Source organism: Amphibalanus amphitrite, unplaced genomic scaffold, assembly GCF_019059575.1.
Source record: "Amphibalanus amphitrite isolate SeventyFive unplaced genomic scaffold, NRLGWU_Aamphi_draft 000027F_arrow, whole genome shotgun sequence".
Lineage (NCBI taxonomy): Eukaryota > Metazoa > Arthropoda > Thecostraca > Balanomorpha > Balanidae > Amphibalanus > Amphibalanus amphitrite.
This window is the reverse complement of record NW_024881523.1, coordinates 1,587,702-1,607,112: the sequence shown is the minus strand read 5'-3', so window position 1 is coordinate 1,607,112 and position 19,411 is coordinate 1,587,702. Positions and strand designations below refer to the sequence as shown.

At 51.8% G+C, this 19,411-nt stretch overlaps 1 protein-coding gene across 1 annotated transcript; it reads right to left on the bottom strand.

Moving 5' to 3' along the window:
* Positions 1-2,486: 2,486 nt before the first annotated feature.
* LOC122364025 (autophagy-related protein 13-like) lies at positions 2,487-18,844 on the bottom strand. The gene is made up of 8 exons (XM_043334010.1): positions 18,674-18,844; positions 8,122-8,293; positions 7,501-7,723; positions 7,138-7,269; positions 4,896-5,100; positions 4,463-4,546; positions 3,804-4,101; positions 2,487-3,170 (listed from the first exon to the last, which is right to left on the bottom strand). The coding sequence occupies exons 1-8, from the start codon at positions 18,697-18,699 to the stop codon at positions 2,916-2,918; spliced, it is 1,395 nt and encodes a 464-aa protein (XP_043189945.1). The 5' UTR covers positions 18,700-18,844; the 3' UTR covers positions 2,487-2,915.
* Positions 18,845-19,411: the final 567 nt, after the last annotated feature.

Sequence of the window (19,411 nt, the reverse complement as noted above, 5' to 3'; positions counted from 1 at the left end):
AGCATTTGCCGTAAATGAAGCTCCGTACTTTCGATGGCGTGAATTACTCCGGTCTCCGGCTTTATGAAACCGAATTGGCATCAAATACGCCAAATCTGGCATAATTGACGGAACGCCGTAAGTAATTCCTTTTATGAAACGAGGCCCAGGCGGCGTGGACTATAGAGGCGAGCAGTCCTGACCGGTCGGCGCAGTGGGTGATTTGGCAGGCAGCATCGTCGGGTCCGGTCAACTCTGGTCTATCGGAGCACCGTAGGGCAGTGACACTCATCTGCCGAGACAAAGCCTGCCCCGCCCTCCGGACCGAAAATCAGCGATGTGACATTTCCAATTGAGAATTCTCGCAGATAGTGTGTTTGCAATCTTACTGATGTTTGAATGTGATTGGTGAAAGTATGGAAGTATTGTATTTCATCTTTCGCACTTAGCTGAGTAGTTCTAGAACAGCAGCTTCATTTCATCGAGCATCTTAGCTGCTGCTAGGAAACATTGGCACACAGGCATCTATTTTTATGGCCTAGGTGCCTACTGTTTTTCTATTTTCAATGCAAAGTACAACATTTGCACTGCATTGTTTATTATTGTTGACTATTTTCTGGAGCATGTCAATGTCACCCTTCGCAATCATCCTAACGCTAAGAATCCGACAGCGTTTCGTTCAATTCTGAGGTGAGCAGTGATTATCGTCTGGAAGTTTCATGTGAAGTCCCAGGTTTCGTGAGTCATGTGGCGGTCACGTGTGACGCCCGCGCTGGCAGCTCACGTCCTCCCATCGACCTGTGAGAGGCTGTGCCATTGGGTCGTCGCCATCGCTTCTCGTCCGTGGTCTACCCAAGGCTATAGAACTCCGTGGCGTCTACCGTGACGTCACGCCACCCCCACTGGTTTGAGGCCCACGGTGACGTCATGCCATTAGCTCGGACGACCGTTTGGATCCGAACAGGCATTGTTGGTTCGTATTATTTGTTGCCGTTCAAACTAAGAGTTCGTTTCGTGTCGGTGATACTTTGTGTTGTCGGTAAAGACTGTTGTGCTTGTTTAATAATGCCTGGTGGCGGCACAGACTGCATCAAAGCCAGAAGTTCTGCCAAAAGTACGAAGAAATATGTAATTGGCAATAGTTGCTGTTGTTCTTCGGAACCCAAGCAATCATCCTCAAGCGATGCAATATTATTGAATCTCATATTTTGTCCAATCTCAGCAGACAGTAGCCTGCGATCACCGTGCATCCTTCGGTACCCGTGCCTGCCTGCTGGTCTCTTTCAGAGCGGGCTCGGGCGCTCCATCGCCCCCCTCCTTTGCTCCTTTGCCGCTCGCGGAATGGCGTGCGGGTGGCCGGTTTGGTGTGGCGGCCAGGAGCGTTCCCCGACGCCGCGCTGTTTCCCAGTCGCCACCCCGTCACATACGAATGGTGCGTGCATTTTTCTCACTTCATTCTTACTCGAGCACAATCAGTAGTCGGCCGTCAGGGGCCGGTAGTGTTTAGGGGGTATTGTGGGGTGACATTTGGGCCGCGGGGATGTCTCGGCGCCGGCACGGCGGGACCGGCCGGCTGACGACACGCACCCTGCTGTTATTGGGGAGGGTAGGCACGGGAAGAACACTGCACTGGTTATAATGGAGCTGTGCTCAGTCTGATTGGGTGGAGGGGTAGGAGAGCAATCATGTGCAAGTGAGAGCAGTGTCATGTTTGGTTGATTGTATTTTGAACTTGAAGATTGTTTGCTCTGTTCGTGATTCTGAATGTGCATTGTGCACGGCATGTGGAACGGAATCTTTGCAATGTGTTGCGTGTGCTGCGTAGCCCATTTGCTGACATGTACGTTTTGTTTCCACACGAATAGCAATCAAGACATAAGAGATTTGCCATCAATGCATATGCGTCGCGGTGATTGTGTTCGTTCTCGACAATCGAAACTGAAATTTGTCACTGATTCACACGGGTAGAGAACATATGAACGGGCATTTCACATAGCCAAAAGTACCTTTGACATATGAGCTGCGGAGAGGGCCGCATCATTCTGCTTGTTTCCTAAAGATGAAGGATATTGCCTAGTCAACTCGATGCGTTTCTTGAAAATGATTATTGTTTGGGTTTAGGTAAGGTGAGTGTGCGATTACGATTATTATTTGGACATGGACATTGGACGGGTTTCTATTAGAGCTCGGTAGAGATGCTGTGGAGATGTGATGTGTCGAGTGCGATCGATGATACCACAATCGAGAGGTGATATACATTAGTCTCACATGTGAATATTACCGGCACGGTGTGACCGGTATTTTTTTTTCCCTGGCATTTGTTACATTTTGCTGTTTTATAATGGTCTCTCTGTCTCGCCTGGTGCGAATGCTGCCGCCGGTTTACGATGTCCTCGGCGGACCGCTCGAGGTACCGCCCGGCTCCAACGCGTGTTGCTGGACCCGAGTGTCCCGGGTTCGAGGCTCTGTACCTGCGCCTGTTTCTGCCCTCTACAGAGGCGGCCCTGTGCGCTCGTCACCTGTTGTATTGTCCAGTCGGCGGGCCCGCGCTGGGCCACATTGTACGAGCGTCTGGCCGGTCCGGATCCGGGCGGCCAAACGTAGATTACATTCGGGCATACCGCCCTAAATACACTTCTCACAAACGAATGGCAGCTGCTGTGGGGCGTCGGGTGGACACTGGACAGGCATGGATCTCCGGCCCTATACAAGCAACATAAAATATGCGGCGTACAGCACTCAGAGAACCCAACGGCCTGTAGCGACCATCGAAAGCACTCCTTAAATACCCTGAGCGTCTCCCCGCCCTCTCACAGCGCCTTTCGAGCGAACATCGCCAGTTTAAACACGGTACAAATAGTCATGTCCACCCGGCTGTAGGGATATAGTATATATGTACACTCACTTTGGTCTGTCCAGCACTCGGCTCACACACGTCACTGTTTGCTGCCATCTTGTCGGTCGAGCTGCGCGATCATCTCGTCAAACTCCTGGGCCTTCAGTTCGAACCTGGCCAGCTGTTCGCTGAGGGAGACCACCTGCTGGTCGGCCGGAGGGGGTGGGCTGGCCGCGCCGGCCGCTGGCGGTCCCTGCTCGCCGCCGGATAGAGACGCCAGCGGTGGCGCCGCCTGCCACTGGCGGAAGAACGCGCCGAGCTCCGAGTCCGAGCTGGCCTCGCTGAACGGGGTGCGCTGTGGACAGACAGACGACGGTCAGGAACGGGCGGCACATAAACGAACGGAGGGACGGCTGGCGGGTCGCAGAGGGCTGAAAGGACGGAAAGGGAGTAAGGAAGGAGAAATGTGAAAAATTATCAGGGGGTGGACGATCAGACGCAGGGTCAAGGACGGATGGGCGGAGGGTAACAGATGCTGGCAGGTGATCGGGACCACTTATCAATTATGCATCAGCGAGCACGCACCCAATATTTTCCGAGAAGCTGGTAAAGGCTGCCAGGTGGGAAAATGAGGCAGCAGACTGCGGTAAAATGATTTAATGTTGCGTAACCGGTGCGGAATAGTCCTCGTAGTTAACGTAAATTTTCATGGTCTTAAAAAGACACGCAGTCACGTGTAGTCCCGTTGAGAGGTTCCGCTGCTGCTAATAATAAGCTACATAAAAAGTCTCGAGCAAAGTACCCAGCTACCTACCCCACTGAGTGTGCCCTGACGAGACCCCAGGGTTCGGCAGCCACCCGAGCCGAACCCAGTAGCCTGGGTCACAGACAGGGGCCAGTCGCCGTTCTCCGTCCTGAGCCCACCCCTTACATTACGGGCGGACGAGCGCCGCCCCGCCAGGCGCCCGCCGGCCCAGAAACAACCTACCAACTCTACCATGACAAAGTCGTCGGCGGACGGCGACGGAGGCGCGGCTCCGGGCGCGGGGAGGGCGGCGGCGGCGGCCACCGGCCGCGGCTGGTCCGACACCACCCTCTGCGGCGGCGCTGACGGCTGCGGCGCCGGCGGCGCGCTGCCGTCCGCCATGGTGACGTCCGCGCCGGCGGCGGGCGCGGCGGCGGGAGGGGGAGGCTCGCCGACCAGTCGGAGGAACGGTACGTCACCGGCCGGAGCCGGCTTCTCAGACGGATCGTCGGCGAACGCGGCCACGCGGCGACGCTGATCGCTGCGAACAGCAAGAGTAGACATCAGCGCCGGCTCAATGACAGGACATTAAGCAGGGCTGCATACAGGGTAGGACTCGTCACCGGGAGATGCTATTGCTTGCTGAGCGCAGACACGCTGTGACAGCCCGAGTGGTTATACCTTCTGCAGGACTGCTGCCAGCCCAGCAATACAATACATAAACGTTGGGCAGTAACAACTCATTGCGAATGCCTACTCCAGCCTGCAATTGCGGATCAAGCACAGCCACTAGAAGCTTCATTAAAACCAACTACACATAATGTTATGAATGTAGTGAGCCCACACAGATGACAAACAGTCGTCCAGTGCCGACTTTAGAGACAGCACGCTACCGAACTCACCTGTCTGTGGAGGAGCCTCCGGTGGTCTTGGTGTCCATGTTGGAGGACGAGGAGGAGGAGGCGCCAATCATCTCCACGCTGTCACTGAAACACGGCACACAATAGATCGTACTTTCCGCCGCCCATTTAGCACAGAGGGAGGAGGGGTGACCAGTAACGCCACCACACTATTGTTAACCCGTTACGGCGGCGAATGGCCATCGGTGCAAGATAACTACATTCTTCTTTACAACAAACTTACTGTCGTTCAAAATCGAAACCATATTGAACTGTTCTGCTCAACAAGATTTATCGAAAATGGCAAATAAGGGCAACTGGCAAATGGTTATTAAAAATGCTCGCTACAGATGCGTAAAATGGTCAATAACTTACGAAACCCACTTATCACTCCCATCCCGTGAGCTCAGATCTGACCTATCCCGTGAACACTGACCTGACTGAGCGGGGCCGCCGCTCGGCGAAGCCCGTGACGCGGCGGACCCGGGGACTCTGCTCCGGCTTGAAGTGGTCGCTCTTCATGACGATGGGCTGCGCCGAGTGTGCCGAGATGGCCAGCTTGGTACGGTGGTAGAGCGTCAGGTTCAGCGTGCAGACCGGAGTGCTCACCTCACCGATCGCCATACGATCGCTGGCTTCGCCTGTCGACAGTAGGTGAGGTACGGAGGGGATTACACCGCCATACGATCCATACGATCGCTGGCCTCACCTGTCGACAGTAGGTGAGGTAGGGAGGGGTAAGGCGGGGATTACACTGCGGTCACTGAGAATACGCGCAGGAGTCAGAACTCTGTATCCTGTACCGTCAATGAATTAAGTGAGCAAATGGTAGCAGAGATTGGACTTATGTATAGCCGAAATCCATTTCATAACACCTACGCTAAAGGATGTTCGCCCTCTGTACGAACCGTGCATAATAAGCTGCGCAGTATTGCACAGAAACATACAAAAAAGACAATGTTATGATGCGTAAAAGTAAACAACAGCTGATCAAAACACACAGGTGCACACTCAGTCCGAAACTAGCAACGGCATTTCGCGGACGTAAATAGTTTCCAGTCTTACACTGAAATTTTGTCATCACAAGTGTCGCTGATTCACAACAGCACAAACTCCGTAACCAGCCGTGGGACCATTGCGATCCCACGGCTCTTCACTCACAAACAAGCCTTCCCGGGGATTCTGCGCCACTCCAAACAGTAAAGGCCGCCGTCCACTGCGACGGAATTCCGTCCGGAGTCCGTCAGGAATGTCGCCGCACGCTGACCGCATCCGGACCGCAGACGGAAAGCTCACGGACACTTGCTAACACTTTGTGAAGAGCAATTATCAGTTATTACAAAAGAAAATATAGCAATTTACTAGCATAACATAGTGCTGCCATGTCAAAGAAATTATGTTTACTTACTTCATCTTGAAAGAGTTGAAATTATTTCTTAAATTTGCAATTGAAAACTCGAAGACGGAAGAATGTACCTGTCCGCGTCCGTTCCGCCTGCGTTCTCCGCAGAAAAGTTCAACATGTCAACTTTGTTATTTCGTTTCCGTAGCAACCGCTTCCGAAACGCATGCGGAGAGCTGACGGAAAATCAACAGCTGATTGTCGTTCGGATGCGGTCCGCACGGAACGCACACGATTTCCGTACGGACCGGATGCGCCCATAGGGCTCTGTGTTAAATTCCGTACGGACCGCAAGCGTTCCGCACAGTGGACGGCGGCCTTAAAGGGACCCTCCCACCTTCAAAAAAGTTAATGAATTGGCATGAAAGTGATGTCGCTCGGTTCAGAAAGAGCAAAAACGAATATCTACCAAATTTCATCGAAAAATATTCACCGGTTTTCAAGATATTAGACTTTTACTTTTGTTTACTTTTTGGGATCTCCGCTGTTCCTAGCGACTTTATTTGAAAGTGCGGCATTTGTTGCGCGCAAAGCAGCATATACCACCGCGTGCTACCAAACGTTTTAGTTAAAGATTTAAAATCGTTAGATCTCCGCTGACGTCACAAATTCTAAGGGGGCATACCAATGCATTAGCCCCTTAGAATCCGAAAACTGCAAGTTTGAAATTCGATATCTCCGAATTAAAGCATTTTTCGATGTTTTGAGTGCCCAAACCGGTATTTTCAGGCCATGGCCACCAATTTGGCTATCTCAACTCAAATCTAATGTTAAGATGGGAGGGTCCCTTTAACACCAAATACACTCAAAGACGTTAAGACCCCCCTGTGTACAGACTACAGCGCCGGTGGATTGGACACAAAACACGGCGACCGGCGTGCCAGCTGCTGAAATAACTCGGTCACACTGACACGTCCGACGGTTTTCGGTGTGTGCTGTCTCCAAGTGGCAGGCTAGTGCCAACTTAAGAATTGTGCCAGTACGGGGAGCTTTTTGTAAAACTGGTGACAGAGACTGACGCTAGTCTCGATGCAGTTGCAGACACCCACCACGTATCCTGACCTGCATATTCCAATGATAGCTATAACAGCGCGGCCGAGGCCTAGTGCTGGTAGGCTGGTGTCATAACAGATTGAACGTACCGATAAAGAAAATGGCATCGATATTGCTTTGCAGACACTGGGTGCCAATGCAATGAAAGGATGCTAATAAAGAGACTGGTGCGAGTTCGGACTATCATCGTAAGATATCGGTACCATTACCGATGTCCACATACCGAGTCCCTGCAGGTCCGGCTCGCCGATGTAGAACTTGTAGAAGATGATGTGCGACTCCTGACTCTGCTGCCGAGATAGTTTGTAGCCGACCGTGAGACGGGTGGTGACCAGCAAAGACTTTAGCAGTACACCTGCGGCAGACAGTAAAACACAGTGAGACACAGGAGCAATGAGATGGTGACACCGCTCAAATGTGATCAACGTTCGACTTCGTGGGTTGCTCGTTGTCGTGTTACACTGCATGGCTCAGGCTCACCTTGTTACACAGTACGTGCTCTAGAATAAAAACAAATAATCTCACGAACACTACGCTTCTCAGCTTCTCCGCCGCCGCCACTCAGGGTATACTGGCCGCCACTGACCGAGCTGGTTGACGACGGTGGCCGGCGGTTTGGCGCCGCTCGGTGCCGAAGTGTCCAGCGTCAGCGCCCACTGCTCCAGCACCAGTGACACGCCGTCGGCCGTCTTCAGCGAGATCTCCACGCAGAAGCTGGTGACGGGCGCCGCCCACAGGCCGCCCGAGGACATCAGCAGGTGCTTCACCTCCTTCACCACCTCGGGCATGTCGGCCAGCGACAGGTTGAACTGGCGGCACGGCGTACCGGTCAGAGCGGCAAACACCGCGCCGGAGTGCCGCACACGTGTAGAACTGCGCGGACGGAGGTGGGAGCATAGCCCCCCTAGAGGGTTTGGACATTTAGCGTAGGAGCCGAAAAAACATCGTACATATCCGATCAGAAAAAAATCAAATAAATTTCCTCATCGTATATATAAAAAACAAATACATTTCCTCGCAAATGTTGAAAGCAAACGATACTTTTGCCTGGGATTCGGACCATTTATTGACTTGCGAATTGCAACTGTGTACATTCTTTTCACATGCCGCTGAGACAGTTACATGTCATCTGCCCTTCGTATGTCATCCTCACCTAGCTCACTCACTACGTTCCCGTCGCCGATAAGTAAGTAATTCCTGCACTCACCCAATCCGGAACATCGGCGTGCACCTTGCAAGGTGTGTGGATCTTCTTGCCCAGGCGAGACTCGACGATGATGTGCGCCATTTTTCGACACATGATGTTCACCATGTTCTCAAACTCCTTTCTGTCACAGTCCATGGTGAGCACTTTATACTTGGGGGCCGGACGGCGATCACTGGAAACGGACGCACATAGAGGCTCTGTTATCTATGGCAAGCGAACACAGCGAGCGAAGATCTCCAAAGATAAGATAAGACATATAGGTATGCGACTCAGAGCCGAGGAGAGTTTATCTGTAAAAAATTTCATTATGAGCGGCCCGACCCGACCCGGCCCCGCCCCGTGAGGCATTTCGTTGCCTTACATCTCGGGAACCGCTCAATCGATCGACAATCGGTCTGCAGCATTAATAAACCCCAACTTTCAATCAAGCATTCAACATTTTTGCATGCGCGTGGATGCCCGTCACGGCACGTGCATCTTTCAAATCAGAGGAGTAAATATTTTTTGCTTTTAATTTCGTTCCTGTTGGAGATAGAGCTTAGCGGTAAAGACCAAAAAGATTCTTTGGGAAGAGACGAATCCAATGATACCCAGTTTTACCTTCTCAGGTCAGTCATTGACCTTCCAGGTCAGGTCAAACAAAAACATATTGCTGTTTTGGGTCACCGTTGGATATCAAGTGCGCTGCTTATAATATACCGATGACGATGCCGTTTTCTGGTGCCAAGCCAGCTAGAACCTCTTTGTCACACTACCCGACCAGAATTTTGCGGCTGAGGTCATTTCAGGTCAAGTTAGGTCAAGGTCAATTATATGTGTTTGTATGTCTGTGTGTGTCTGTGTGTATACTGATGTGTGCACCGATTGTTTTTGGGTCCACATTACATGAAATCATGCTCTGAGAAGCTTTTACCAAAAATGCAGTAAAAAAAAAATCAAAAAAAGTAAATTCAGCTTGCCTAAAACGCATTTATCTTAGATGACCTAGGTTGACCTTGACCCTGACCTTGACCCCTGTACATCGTCGAACAACATGTTCCATGATAGGTGGGAGGTAACACTGGCAAAAAAGGCCGAAATCAGGGTGTCAAAAGCTCGCAAGACCCATGGCAAACGCAAGATGTTGAGAATTGGCCATTTGGGTCATGACATGACCTGAAAAACAAGGTCATATCTCCGAAACCAAAAATCACAGAAACTTGAAATTTTCAGTGGACATCAAGAAAGGATAGAGGAGCAGCTATACGAAAAATCAGCGTTCTAGCGCTAAAAATGTTGAGTGCAGAGCAGAAAGACTACCTGGGGGGGGGGGGGGGGGTTGCCCCCCCCCCATGTGCGGGCGAGGGTTAATAATTCCACAATGACTGAGCCAATTACACACTCAAAGTCGGCGCATATGTGATAGCACGCCTGGCGATGCATTTACATCACAGTTGGGGTGCTACCGCACGTGCGCAAGTACGGGGGTCGCTTTCACAACTTAAAATAAGAGGCAGCCCCACTGCACTGAAAGCAGGTGCCGTAATTTGAGAATTGAGATCAGTTACAAGGTTGGCCTGCAAAGTCAGTTAGGAGTTCATGTAGCACTTGCGCGCGCGCGCGCGGTTCGCTATTGCGTTCGCTTGTTTATCGCCCCAAAAGGCAGTTAACTAGTTTATTAGGCATCTCAGGCCAGGATGACCCAAAAGTCTGAACTCCCCACTCCCCTGCATCTGTCTCATTGTGACTAAGCCTCGCTCTTAAATACCTCATCAGACCATTAATATGAGCTCTCATTGGGTGCAGCTGTGCATGAATTGCCCAGGCTGGGTCTAGTTTGACTGGATGTCATGTAGCTGCTTCTCACAGGCAGGACTACATTCTGTGGAATTCACAATCACACCAAACAAAGCATTGAGATTGTGTCCTGTATTGATCATTGATCTCTTTGCTTCTTGACCCTGTGGGGGCCATGGTTTTATTTGTACAAAAGTTAACTGAATGTAACTTTTGGTAAGTGTAAGTGTATAAATAAATACCTACATAAATGACCAGTATAACGCCTTTTGTGGCGACTAACGGAGCGAGCGAGAGGGTGGGCCTTGCACGTGCGAAATTGCGAGGGGGTACCTCCAACTGACTTGTGCACGGCACCTTACTAACCGGTCTCTAGCGATGTGCCAAATTTGAGCACAATCGGCCCAGCCGTTCTCGAGATCTGGAAGCGGCACCCTGCACGTGCGCACGTGCAAAATGGGTCCCAACTGACTTGTGCACGGCACCCTACTAACTGCTCCGTAACCGTGTACCAAATTTGAGCGCAATCGGTCCAGCCGTTCTCGAGATCTGGAAACGACCCCTGCACGTGCGCACGTGCAGCAGCACCCCAACCCTGGCACATGGATATGCATTGCCTAGTGGGTGCCTACCTACATGCCAACTCTCAGCGCAATCGGCCCAGTAGTTACCGAGATATTGCAACAATTACAAAAGTGACACCTCTTGGTTTTGCACGTGGCACGTGCATAAGGGGTCACCCACATGCATCGGGAATAGTGCAATACTTGGTAGAAGGAATGAAGCTACCCTACAAAAATTACCGCATGTAAATCGGTCAAGTGGTTGCTGAGATATAAGCCTCGCAAAAGCGTGACCACGGCCGGCCGGCCGGCCGGCCGGCCGCTCATACTCAGAAATTTCCGTTAATCTAAGGAAAGACTACGCTCGCTTCGCTCGCTCCGTAATGAAAACCAGTATAACGCCTTTTGGGGCGATTAACGGAGCGAGCGAGAGGGTGGGCCTTGCACGTGCGAAATTGCGAGGGGGTACCTCCAACTGACTTGTGCACGGCACCCTACTAACCGGTCTCTAGCGATGTGCCAAATTTGGGCACAATTGGCCCAGCCGTTCTCGAGATCTGGAAGCGGCACCCTGCACGTGCGCACGTGCAAAATGGGTCCCAACTGACTTGTGCACGGCACCCTACTAACTGGTCCCTAACTGTGTACCAAATTTGAGCGCAATCGGTCGAGCCGTTCTCGAGATCTGGAAACGACCCCTGCACGTGCGCACGTGCAGCAGCACCCCAACTGCGGCACATGGATATGCAGTGCCTAGTGGGTGCCTACCTACATGCCAACTTTCAGCGCAATCGGCCAAGTAGTTACCGAGATATTGCAACAATTACAAAACGGACACCTCTTCGTTTTGCACGTGGCACGTGCATAAGGGGTCACCCACATGCATCAGGAATAGTCCAATACTTGGTAGAAGGAATGAAGCTACCCTACAAAAATTACCGCGTGTAAATCGGTCAAGTGGTTGCTGAGATATAAGCGTCGCAAAAGCGTGACCACGGCCGGCCGGCCGCTCATACTCAGAAATTTCCGTTAATCTAAGGAAAGACTACGCTCGCTTAGCTCGCTCCGTAAAAATACTCCCTAAAGAGGCCAAATGCAAATGCACCAGCAAAAGTGAGAATTATGCAGTTGTATAGGGACTGGAGGATGGCCCTTTATATAAGGCATACATATAAGTACTATAACGTATGCAGCACAGACCCTGATTTTAGGCAAAGCAAGCAGTGTCAAAGATGAAATAAGCTCATTCAAATCATTGCCACTGATAAAACACTGTTTGCAACCATCACTTGAGCTGATGAATAATGGCCATACACTATACAGTCAACATATTAGAATTTTTTTGTTAGTTAATTGGGGCTTTAGGGCGCGCCGACTACTTAGGTCATTCAACATATTAGAAAAAGGCAGAGATGGGCATCAACATTCAACCATAAGCAGCCTGACATCGCTCTTCTTACCATTGAGTTTGGCATGCTGGCAAATGTTTCATTTCAGAGCTCTCATAGATATCAAACTTTTGAGAGGTCAGATCAGAAGGGAATGTAGCACATTTTGTCTTGAGGAGAAAGGGTAAGAAAATGAAGCACAACTGCTCAGATACTGGAATATTTCCTGTTCACTTGTTCCATGCAAACAGCTAACAGCAGCTATACCTACTTCTCCAGCTGCCAAACAGCTTGAACAACTTTTCATCACCTCATAATTTATCATTCCTGTCATTCCTGTCAAAGCCACTAGCAGATGTATATTCAGTGTGTGCGACTAGCCAGATTGTCCTGAAGGGTGAATAATGAATATATTCTAGCATTGATGTATGGCATTATTGTCATTTTTCCACTGAAAAATTCAGCTGCTAATGTCATTAGTCAGTATGAGGCACATATGGATGGGGACTGGGGAGGGTGAATGTTACTGCTTCTCACAAGCAAGTGACACAGCAACTGCATTCTGTGGGATTCACTATCAGACCAAAGCCACTAATGGGGAGGAAATGATGATATTGATGGATGAGGAGGAGACATTCACACACATAAATAATTGTTGACTTACTGTGGCTCACATGGCTCACTTAGATTCTAATCAATGTTGCTACGTTATATGACAGATTACGATCGGTATAATGTCAAACCATTGGATCCCCCCCCCCCATGGTATGCGCCCTGTTCTTAACAAGCAAGGACAGGGTCAGATGCGCCATGGAGCTCCAATCGGTCATTCACCACTTGCCTCCTGATTCCTGCATTCCCACCATGCCTGGCCTTCCTTCACATGTCATTCACCCATTTGGTTTGCGGATGAGACAGCATTTGCACTACACTTCACAGCCGTTTCTCTTTCTTTCTTTCTTTGTGAAGCATTAGCACCAACTACGAGTCGAGTTTGTCGACTTGTCGAGTTTCCACAACAATTCACACGCAGACGCACAACACCAGTTCCCTGACTCAAGGCCCACCCACTGGCCCCAGCTTGTGTCCAACTATATTCTTTGGAATTGGCGCGTCTCTGAACGACTTGGGTTTCCCTCCTTCTCACTCCTCTCCTGAGAGCAAGGCTGAGGAAACCCAACAGGTGAGTTAAACAGGTGAGTTATATGGCTGTGCCATACACACACTGCAAAGTGCAAAGCATGAGAATCTCAACAGGATCTCATAATGATTAGTGAATTGTGCAGGGCTACCTAAAGCCAACAACTAGGCTGACTAGCCTCAGATTCTACTAGGTGAGCAGCGAGGCTTAAAACATTGTGGATTTTCATCCTATTGACCAGAGAGTGTAAACTGTAACAGGATATCAAAATTTGACAAAACTGAAATGACATATGAAGACATGTCAGTATTATAAGTACAAAATTAAGGTGTTTGTGTAAGGGGTGAACAATTTACATGCTAAAAGCACATTAACTTGAACTGAGAAATATTTTACACAGTACAACTTAAGCCACAGTACAAGTATGTTAAGAACTAGCTAAGCATATTCTAGGAGCAACTAGGAATGGCCAGTCAGACAGGCTGACTTCCATGATCTTTGGATGAAGGGAACACAGATTCTATAGATAAAATGACTCACATATTGATATTGATATGGTGCCTTGAAGCAGATCAAATACACTCTTATCTGTCACCAATGATTAAAAATTCATCTTATATTTGATTTGTGCTTAATTAAGTCTGTTTTTTTCCAATAATCACGCCCTCATCTTCAAAAGCAAATCAAAACAACAAGCGCCTCCAAAGTCCAAACCCTCAAAGGACACTGACACGTAAACAAACAACCGTATTCCGGAAACGCCATAACTGGCGCACTAGCGCCGAAATCAACGCAAGCAGCAGTGTGCTGCCATATGTAAAGCATTTTCACGCCGAATATTTTGACCTCTAAAACCCCTTACCTTTCTGAGGTCTGATTTGAGATTACGTTGCCAGCTGTGGCTCTCTCAGTCTGAGATAGCCATCTCTCTACCACGTCGGAACTGTCGACACTGGGTGGTTTGTGACGCACCCCTTCTGCCAGCTCAGGATCGCTCGCGCTCCGAGACAGCTCGCTCTGAGCTCCTGCGCTGGGCAAGCCTCCCACGTCCAGTTCAAGTTCGTGAGCCCCCGAAATTCGCTTCTTTGGCGGAGCGCAGTCTCCGGACCGAGACCTGTAGCGCTTCCCGTGACCGCGTTTGACCTCCGGGCGTAGCTCGTCGACCGTTCCAGGGTCAACCTCAGCGGATGGCCGATCCTGCAGGGTATTCTCGCTTCCCGGTTCCGTAGAGGCGTCCGGAGCATCGCTGGTGGTCATTACATCAGCAGAGTCCTGTTCCTGTCCAGACATGCTGGCAGCAGAGCTTGCTTAAATTACAAACGCACTTCACTTAGCTATCGATGTTATGCTCTGCTTAACACCCCAACCTCTCGCCTGGCCATCGTGGTGCTGACACCTCAAGTGCCCTCGCCTCGAGTCACAGCGGCAGGCGACCCGCAACCACCCCACAACCGCCACCGACTGATGTCAAACTGAGCTCTCGGAGCCGGGCCCAGGCCGGGTCAGGCGCTCGAGGCGGGGTCGCGGGGCTAGAGCTGCCAATTCCGAGGTCAGAGGCCACACTACCCACATACGAGTACCGGGGATCCACCCAACCGTTGTTCCTGGACGAATACGTGACTAAAGTAGCTCAGGTTTCGAACTTTCGCGCGAATGGCAATTGCCTTTCAATTGTTCGCGACTCGCGAGTCAGATCGGTCCATAGTCCATATCACCGCGGTCAGTCCTATCGGTCGCCAGATACAGAAAACACATTTTCCCAAAAAGCACATGTCTTAAAAAGTTTATATAAAAAATAGTATATTGCCTGCCAATGACAAAACATTCTAGTGAGGAATGCAAACTCATAATAAAAACCTCGACCTGGCGCTTTCAGATGGAGTCCACGGGCCGAAACCCTTTCTAGCCTAACACTAGGACGTTTAAACGCCGAGCGTTTCCGCATTACGCTCCTGTCGTCAAAAGTTTCCATCACAAAATGATATCAACAGCCAGTTCTATTTCTTAGTCCGAACTCAGGAGCAGTCTCGTACAAAATGAAACACAGCAGCCGCTTACTCGTATTCACAGTCCAGTCAATATGACTGCACATATACATATGACACGTAGTCAGTACCTGGGCCTTCAAGCCGGGGCCACAGCTCAAACGGAAATCCCAATTACAATGTAACTCAAAGTACCACCAAGTTCATTCAAGAGAACCTCGCGGGTTTCCAGTGAACGCTACAGCCAGCCACCATCGGCGGCTTCTAGTCCACTGGTTAGGATACACTCAGCCGAGCGGCTCCTCTATGCCGCATAACTCTCAGAAGTGGCTTCAGCGCCGGTAATGACCCACCCTCCCCCTCCCCCCACTCGGCGGGATTGTTCCCCTCCCCAACCCAGACCTCAGCGGCCCGCTCAGCGGCGGAAGCGGCGCACGGGTGAGCGGTGTCGCCGCTCAGCGGCGGCCCGCTGCAGCGGCTCACCGCGCGGCATAGCGGCAGCGGGGGCCGGCAGCGGCCGTCCCCATCCGGCCGGCTGGCCGCTCGGTGGCCCGTTCACCTGTGAAAGGCGCACCGTGAGGAGACGCGGGTGAAACGACAGAGAATCGGCAGCAACACATGACAAATGGGCGAGTAGTGGACCGGTGCTCAAAGTAGGATCCACTCAACATTTAAGTCCGTGGCAGCGTGACAGCATCAATGAAAATTAAATAAGACTGTCATTTGACAATCTGCAAGTTAAAAAAAAAAACATTTCAATATACAACGATTAAACTTTTCAGCAAAAAGCCGTCACTTAGATACCTGCTTGCAAGCTAGTGAACACTGGGCCAATATACCTAGCTCGGTCCGGTACTGGCCTCACCTGCTGGCCGGGATGCTGTGCGGTGTCCCAATCCTGTCCCTTCGGCTCCACGCCCATGACGGCTGCCGCCTGAAGCTGCAGCGCTATCTGCTCGTCCGGTGTCTGCGGCTGCGGCTGAAACTGCTGCGCTGGCGGCTGATAATGCTGCTGCTGCGGTGGAGGCTGATATTGCTGCTGCGGTGGCGGCTGCTGATAGGGCTGGTGCTGCTGCGGTTGTTGATACTGCTGCTGCTGCTGGTACTGCTGCTGCTGAGGCTGCTGGACCGATGCCAGTCGCTGCAGCAGCGCAATCTGCTGCTGAATCTGCTCTTGGCTCAGCTGCTGCTGCTGCAGCTCGTCCAGCGAGCAGGTAGGAGCCATCAGCGGCCGGATCGGCTGTATTTCGGGCGGACCGGCGGCGGCCCGCTGGCCGTACGTAGCGCCCGGCAGCGGTGCCGGCTGCCCGGGTCGGTACGGCACCTGAGCCGGCCAGCCCGGAGCGGCGCCGGGCGGTGGGCCCAGGGGAGGCACAGAGCCGTTCGGCGCCGCACCGGCCGGCGGCGGCGGACCATACCCGGGCGGTGGCACGTGCAGGTGCATTTCGCGCGCGGCACGACTCTGCTCGGCAGCCTCTCGTGCCATGGCCGCCGCACGTGCCTTGGCGTCCGCCAGCTGATCGGCGAACGGGGCGCTCTTTGGCACACACTGCTTCTTCACCGGCGGCGCCAGCGGCGGCTCCGACTCTTCAACTGCCTCCCTCGTCCGGGAAGCGGCCGCCGCCTCCTCCTCGCCAATGAAGAAAGCCTCCGAGAGGTTGTCCTCCTCGACATTGCCAGTAACGGACGGCGGCGGTTTGCTAATGTCTACCTGTTCCACCGGCACGGCCGCCCTCTCCGCCTGAGCTGCGATCTCCGGCGGGGCTGAGACCGCCGTGCCGTTTGTCACCTCTGCCGGAGGCTTTTCTGCGGTACGGATCTCCGCCACCACCTCCATAATGGCGATCTTGAGCGTTGCCTTTCCCTCCATTGGTAGCCGTTTGAGCGCCTCGGCAACGCTGAGCGCAAACAGAGCGTCCGGGTCGCGTACGGTCCTCTTCAGGGCAGCGATTTCGTCCATGCCGTCGTCAGACGCCGGGGCGGCGGCGGCGGCTGAGTTAGCGCCCGGTGTTGGTAGAGAGGCAGAAGACGAGCCTGAGCCTGCAGCCGCATCCACTGGGTGTTCGGCTACCGGCGCCGCCTCAGCTCCGTCCAGGCGCGGCCGTTTGGCGTCTGGTCCTTGATCGGCCACATTTTGGGAGTTACCTCTCACCTCCGGTTTCGCTAGTGAAGGATCGGAGGGCGCCACCGATTTCGCGACGTCCCCACCTACAGTGCCCTGACTTCGAGCGACGGCACTGTCCGCGTTAGTTGGCTCATCTCTGGCAGTAGCGGCGCCTGCGGCCTGGGCGGTATCCGACGCGCTGCCTGATATGCTGCACTGAACAGCAGGCGATGTCCCCACAGCCGTGTGAGCGGAGACGGCGACCGGAGCTGCAGCTGACGTAGCCACGGAGCCTGCCGGAGCTGCCGAGACCGCCAAAGCCGGGGAGGCGCTGGCGGTGGGCGCAGACGAGATCCCCGCAGCGGCTTGTAGTCTGCATTAGGCAAGAAATGTCAGCGAAGAACGCAAATTAGCTTCACAGCGTATTGCAGAGACAAATAACGAAGCAAACACTCGCAACAGCTGCTCATCCTTGCTGGGGAGAAATAAAACGTGTGAGTCTTAATTATCTGCCGACAGCTGCCTGAAAAATGAGAATGAGGGTTGTACAACAATGCGCACATTCACGAATGTACGACACATTTCCTTTTGAAAGAACTGTAAAAAAGAAATACAGGATGAAATACAAAGAAATACACACAGAAATGTAGATGCCGGATCAACAGAAAGTTGTGAGAGCGTTATGAGTGCTGAGTAATGAAAAGGGGGAATATTAATAACCCTATCGGGTTGCAGGATATTGAAGAGAGATATACGTTTGGCTGCTGGAATATTAAGCAATATCAACATGTAATTGACTACTATCAATAATATTTACATTTATTCATTTTACAACACGATGATAGCATTCGTGAATTTAGACCTATTCAATAATTGATAGTAAATAATAGCTTTAACACAGTAGCAACTCATAATAATGGTTCGAGTCACTAATAAACGACTGGGTAGGGTAAAAAAAAAAAATACACCAGCCCAGCACACAGCCGGGATTCCGCAGTTACGCTAAACTAACAAGGATTTAGGAATCTCCGTCGCCTGAGAACGGAAATCACTACTCAATTACAAATCAAAGGAAACATTCAGAGAACTTCAATACCATTCTGCCGACAAAATGCACAGTACGATACTGGAGTTCAGCACCACCGTTCGTTCATCAAACGGGCTGCCAGACATAGTGTACGGTCCACAAGACATTCCAGATACGGTCAGGGTGTGTCACTGTCACGGCAGACTCCGGTATCCACCTGCACCTGAGAATCGAGCTTCATGCTGTTTGGGTTTTGGAGGCGTCCGAACTCCGCTAGTTATCAACGTCTGCACCTGAGATTGGGTCCGAAATAAACATATATTTAAGTAATCACACAGCATATTGATGCAGTCATAAAACGTCATTGTTTCTCAGAAAACGTCACAGAAAACATAAATCATGACGGTCACCGCCTTCACCGCCCCCCAGTAGGTATATGTCCTGCAAAAAAAAAAAAACGCAATGTCCTGAAAAAAACACGCACGTACAGCATGATCACGCCGCCGTCGGCCCGACCTGTCGCCTACTCCGGTGGCCCGTCTGCGTCTCCCTCCGTCCGACCGATTACCGTTTCATCACGAACGCGGCCAGCATCTGTTCGGCAGAGGCGGCGGCCACCGGGGGCAGCAGCTCGTCCAGCACGCTGGCCAGCTTCTCCGGCGGCACGCCCGTCTGTCGGGCCAGCTGCGAGAGCTCCGGGTCGGCGGCCGCGCCCGCTGCTGCCTGCGGACGGGGGACCGTCAGCACCGCCGGCCCCGACAGCAGGCAGGGTTAGAGAGGGGTCCCGGACAGCAGGCAGGGGTCAGAGGCGGGACACGGCCTCAGGGCGGGCTCCGAACATGTAGTGAGGGAGGAAGAAGGGACACAGAGACAGAAAAATATTGTGAATAATATAGGTACAACATCTTTAGTAACTAAAACGGATGGTGTCAGATAAATCTGGTTTTCATTCGAATGCACAAGCGCTAATGCTGATGCAGGCTAGCTGCAAATTATTTCAGTGATAAGCAGTTGTCCACCGGGCACCTTGGGCAAAGTCTAAAGAGTCCTTCTGCTCGATAATCAGTCAGCGATCAGGTAAGAGAGAAGGCATGCGATGACGGGACGGGAGACGTGCTTAACCCGCGCCCTGCTGGGGGGGGGGGTGTTTGAACACCCCCCCTTGTGGTTTTTCGCGAATATCTCAAAAACGGCGGCGCGGAGCGCCGCCGTTTTTGGTACACCTTATCATACATCAATTCTACACATGTTGTGAAAATTTCAGACCAAGGTCATTCAAGGTCAGGTCACCAGGTCACTTGAAGTG

Bases quoted from the DNA above. Each gene is read 5' to 3' on its own strand.
- LOC122364025 (XM_043334010.1), bottom strand. From the start codon at position 18,699: ATGCTGGCCGCGTTCGTGATGAAACG. The intron at 7,270-7,500 runs GTCAGTGGCGGC...TGTCTGCCGCAG, and splicing joins CACCGTCGTCAACCAGCTCG to GTGTACTGCTAAAGTCTTTG. The intron at 4,547-4,895 runs GTCAGTGTTCAC...GCCGTGTTTCAG, and splicing joins CGGCGGCCCCGCTCAGTCAG to TGACAGCGTGGAGATGATTG.